At 52.0% G+C, this 5,243-nt stretch overlaps 1 protein-coding gene across 1 annotated transcript in view; it reads left to right on the forward strand.

Moving 5' to 3' along the window:
- Nucleotides 1–5,237, forward strand: part of MSRB1 (methionine sulfoxide reductase B1) — a 10,751-nt gene extending 5,514 nt beyond the window's left edge. The window contains exons 2-4 of the mRNA XM_015414943.1: nucleotides 1,963–2,105; nucleotides 2,271–2,385; nucleotides 4,906–5,237. Of these exons, the coding sequence (XP_015270429.1) occupies nucleotides 1,963–2,105; nucleotides 2,271–2,385; nucleotides 4,906–4,928 (281 nt within the window). The 3' untranslated portion in view covers nucleotides 4,929–5,237. The remainder of the gene's footprint in view (nucleotides 1–1,962; nucleotides 2,106–2,270; nucleotides 2,386–4,905) is intronic.
- The last annotated feature ends 6 nt before the right edge of the window (nucleotides 5,238–5,243 follow it).

A 5,243-nucleotide genomic window follows, 5' to 3' on the forward strand; every position in this document is an offset into this window, starting at 1 on the left:
GGAAGAAAGCCCCCCATGTGAGCTGGGAAATTCGGGGGGGGGGGGCTGCTTTTGAGTCCTTCTCCCGTTATCTGTCGAGGGGGTTCGCTCCCCCCCAGCCCCCGTTCCCCAGAAAGGCTGATCCCGGATCTGCAGATGCAGAAAGTCCCTTAAGATAAACCCGAACGGGTTGCTTGCCAGCCTCCAGGCGAGGCCTGGAGATCTCCCGGAACGGCAGCTTATCTCCAGACTGGAGAGACCAGTTCCCCTTGGAGAAAATGGCGGGTTTGGAGGGTGGACTCGGCGGCATTTATAGGATGCGGGAATGGCTCCCCCTCCCCAAAACCTCCCCCTCCCCGGGCTGTACCCCCCCATAGATCTAGTACCCCCCAATCTCCAGCGATTTCCCAACCCAAAAGGAGGGAGAGGGGGAAGCCCCCCTCCATGGTCTCCTTATAGCTATCCAGAGGGGATTCACACTCTGGAGGCAATAGGCAGTGTTCCCTCTAAGCTGAGCGAGTGTGAGCTAGCTCACAGTTCTTTTAGCCTCCTGCTCACACGTTTTTGCCCTAGCTTGGGACGGAGGGCTCCAGAGCAGACTCATTGATGCAGTAGCCAAATGGCTCGCGCACAACTTTCATGCCGGTCGCTCACACAGTAGAATTTTTGCTCACAAGACTCCACGGCTTAGAGGGAGCATTGGTAAGAGGTTTGTGTGCGTGTGGGGGGGGGGTTTCAGTGGTGACAGATCCCCTCTTCAAGCCCACTTTGGCAGGTGGTGGCTCCATCTTGGAGAAGGCGATTCCCTCCCCCCACTCCGGCCCGAGGTCTCTGACCCTTCCCCCCAGTCCTTTTTAGGCGAGCGGCTGATGCAACAGAGAAATCTTGTCTCTCTCTGTGTTGCAAAAGCCGGTTGTGAGTCCGGGAGAGAGGATTGTCAAGAATTATGTGCCGGGGATTTGCTTGGAAGCAGCTGTGCCGGGTCAGGCACCGTTGGCAACGTGACTCTGGTGTGACTTTGCCCGCACGGGGCACCTCTTGTGTAAAACTGGGCTGCTGAGCGTGGAGATACGTGGCCCGTGAGTCTTCTGCCCATGGGGGGCAACCCGCTCTACACGAGGGACACCATGCACACGCAGATTCCCAGAGCTGAGCGTTTGTGTCTCGATCCAGCATCATGTTCAACCAATGCTCCCTCTAAGCCGTGGAGTCTTGTGAGCAAAAATCCTGCTTTGGGAGATACTGGCATTAAGAACATAAGAGAACGTAATTTTGGATCAGGCCAATGGCCCATCCAGTCCAGCACTCTGTCACACAGTGGCCAAAAAGACCAGGTGCCCTCAGGAGGTCCAGCAGTGGGGCCAGGACACTAAAAGCCCCTCCCACTCCCCCCCCACTCCCCAAAGCACCAAGAATATAGAGCATCACTTGCCCCAGACTGAGAGCCCCTATCTATACCTTGTGGCTAATAGCCATTGATGGACCTCTGCTCCATGTGGCTTATCTAATTCCCTCTTGAAGCCATCCATGCTTGTAGCCGCCGCCCCCTCCTGTGGCAGTGAGTTCCATGTGTTAATCACTCTTTGGGTGAAGAAGGACTTCCTTTTATCTGTTCTAACCTGACTGCTCAGCAATTTCATGGAGTGCCCACAAGTTCTTGTATTGTGAGAAAGGGAGTGAAGTTCACATTAAAGTTGTGAGCGAGCGACTTGGCTGCTGCATAAATTAGTTTGCTCTGGAGCCATCCTTCCTGAGCTGAGACAAAAATGGGCGAGCTGGAGGCTAAAAAACGGTGAGCTAGCTCACACTAACTCAGCTTCGAGGGAACACTGTGTTCAACTTGGGCCTGTGCCTGCAGAAGTTATTACAGCCGAAACCCAAATTGCTAAGAGCCCCTCTGCCTGTGTTTGCCATCTGTCATTTGTGAGACATGTTAAAAAATCATGTGAGAAATCCGGCCGCTCTCCCCATCTTTGCACGCAGGGATCTACGTTTGCGCCAGATGCGGCTACGAACTCTTTTCCAGCAAAACAAAATACGCCCATTCGTCCCCATGGCCGGCGTTCACCGAAACCATCCACATCGACAGCGTCTCCAAATACGAAGAGCGCCCAGGTGCCTTGAAGGTGAGCGTGGGAGAGTCCAGGAGGGCCCATGCCTCTGAGCACGCCTAGAGTGCTTTCCCCCACCGCCGCTGTAGAGAGACAGGAGACCAAGCCGAACTCTCTGGTGCTTGAATGCTGTCTGGGTGAGTTCCTCATAACCATTTCCTCTTCTCGATTTCTTCCCAGGTGCTCTGCGGGAAGTGTGGCAACAGTCTGGGCCATGAATTTCTCAACGACGGCCCAAAGAAGGGTCAGTCTCGCTTCTGAATATTCAGCAGCTCTCTCAAGTTCGTCCCTAAAGGTGAGTTGCTGGGGAGGAGGCAAAGTTCTTGGCCGGTGCCATCTTAGTTGATTCGGAAGGGAGCAGGTAGTTTCTGGCAGGCCGCCTGGATTCTGCGATGCTGCCCTGCGAGTGCGGAATCGGTGACAGTTTTACCACAATTTAGTTTATGGGGAAAGTGCAAAGCAAAACCCAGGTTCCTAGTCCTCAAGGTTAGCGAGACAGGCTTAAGAACATAAGAACGTAAGACGGCAGGGCTTTTTTTCTGGGGGCACGTGCCGGAACAGAGTCCCAGAACCTCTTCAACAAAGTTCTTTTTTAAATGTTTAAAAGTTCATCCGTTTTCAGTATACAGATTGAAAACTTTTATTTCCCTCTGGAGAGTTCCGGCACCTCCTTTTCCAAGAGAAAAGCTCTGGATCAGGCCAGTGGCCCATCCAGTCCAGCACTCTGTGTCACACAGTGGCCAAAACCCAGGGGTCCTCAGGAAGTCCACCAGTGGGCCTGGAACTCTGGAAGCCCTCCTACTATTGCCCCTCCCCAGTCGAACCTTGGAAGCCCTCCTACTATTGCCCCTCCCCAGCGCCAAGAACACAGAGCATCCCTTGCCCCAGACATAAGAACATAAGAGAAGCCAGGTTGGATCAGGCCAATGGCCCATCTGGCCCAACACTCTGTGTCACACAGTGGCCCAAACCCAGGGGCTATCAGAAGGTCCTCCAGTGGGGCCAGACCAGAAGCCCTCCCACTGTGGCCCACTTGAGCACCAAGAAGACAGATCATCACTGCCCCAGACATAAGGACATAAGAGAAGCCGTGTTGGATCAGGCCAGTGGGTGAAAAATTGCTTTTTCGGTGAGAGAACGCTCCTCCCCCCACTCCCCAGAATTCTTAAAAGAGCAAATCCTGTCTTGTTGGATGTCAAGAACCCATGAAGCTGCTTTATACTGAATCAAACCCTCTCGGTCCATCAACATCAGTCTTGTCTACTCAGACTGGCAGCCGCTCTCCGGGGTCTCAGGCAGAGAAAGGCCTTTCGCGTCGCCTCCTGCCTGGTCCTTTTTAAAGCGGAGATCCCGGGGATCGAACCGGGGACCTTCTGCATGCCAAGTAGGGGCTCTGAGCTCAAGAGCAGTTCTCAAAAACGCTCTCTCGGCCCCACCTGCCCCACAGGGTGTCTGTTGTGGGGAGGGAAAGGGAAAGGAGTTTGTAAGCCGCTCTGAGACTCCGAGTGAAGGGCGGGGTATAAATCCAATCTCCTCCTTCTCCTCCTCTTCTGTCAATCACTGAGGTGTTCTCTCAAGAGCAGTCCTTGAAAGAGCTCTCTCAGCCCCACCTACCTCACAGGGTGTCTGTTGTGGGGAGGGGAAGGGAAAGGAGTTTGTAAGCTGCTCTGAGACTCCGAGTGAAGGGCGGGGTGTAAATCTAACTCTTCTCCTCCTCCTCCTCCTCCTTCTCCCAGCTTTGAATCAAGGCTCAGCCTGTCCTTTCTCACCCTATTGATCAGCGACTGTATTTATTTTAAAGGTTTATCGTTTTGAAATCGCCAGCAGGCCTTGAACACCTCCGCTTGGGTTCTTTGAAGAACCGCAGGCCCTTTCTGCGTAAATGGGCTAAGAAGTTAGTCTCAGGGAGTTCCGCCGGGCTGACTCCCAAGCAAGGGGCCAAATTACCCAGATGGTTTATTTTATTTATTAAATTTATATCCGGCCCTCCCCGCCGTGGCGGGCTCAGGGCAGCTAACAAACATATGCATAAATGTATACATTAATATATTATAACGGCGGCGAGAATATTAGTGGCAAAAAATTGGAAGACAGATAAAATACCCTCAAAAGAGGACTTAATAATAAAGCTCTTAGAGCTCGCACAAATGGATAACTTGGGTTTATTATTGCAAGGTAAAGATAATAAATTGCAAAATAAAAGGTGGCTAAGGGTATATAATTGGATAAAACAGGTACAGGTTATTAAATAAGTGCAATGTTAATTATTTGCATAAGACATGTTACTTGATTCAATAACTCTAAAAATTTGTGTAATCTAAGGAAATGAAATGTTTGTATTTTTGGTGGAAAATATGGAAAATAAACGGGTGAAAAAAGGAGGCGTTTAGGCCAAGGCCTACCTAAAGTTTGATAATCTCCTCCTATCCAGCCCACACAAAGTTAAAAAAAAAATGTATACATTAAAACCCCTAAAACTCCAAAAATATGCTAAAACCAAAGTTAAGATTACAATACAAGACCATAACTACTCAACACATAACTATAATGAGAGACGGCGACGTTCTGTCAGTAATTGAATGGCCGCCTCGTCGATGTTCAGGGCCAGGGCCACAATGTCAAGGCGGCACTCTATTTGAAAGCCTGGCGAAGAACTCCGTTTTACAGGCCCTGCGGAACTCCAAAGGTCCCGCGGGGCCCTGACGTCCTCCGGGAGCTCGTTCCACCAATGAGGGGCCTGTTCCTGAAAAGCCATTTCAGAAGACCAGCTGACGGATTTCTCTCCCTCTCTCTCCCTTTGTCCCTTTGATTCCAGACAAGAAGAACTTGAGAGAGTAGCCATCTGTCTCCCGGAGACGCCCACACGCCTTCTAAACCTCCCTGCGCTTAGACGCCGCAGCTCCGGACCGACCGATTGAGGGAGACCCACTGGTCTGGCCCTTCCGCTCGACTTGGGGGTGTTCGCAAAGGCCGAAAGGATTCCCGGATGAGACGGAAACGGGGGCCACTGCCTTCACGGCTTACCGGTGGCGGGTGATCCCGTGCCACCAGCAGAGAGAGAGAGAGCGCCCCCTTCTGCTTCCATCTTGACTTCCATCTCGGGGCCCAGCTGGATTCAGTCTCTTCTTCCCAGCAATCCTCTCTCCCCCCCCC

This window comes from Gekko japonicus, unplaced genomic scaffold, assembly GCF_001447785.1.
Source record: "Gekko japonicus isolate JY-2015 unplaced genomic scaffold, Gekko_japonicus_V1.1 scaffold3333, whole genome shotgun sequence".
NCBI lineage: Eukaryota > Metazoa > Chordata > Lepidosauria > Squamata > Gekkonidae > Gekko > Gekko japonicus.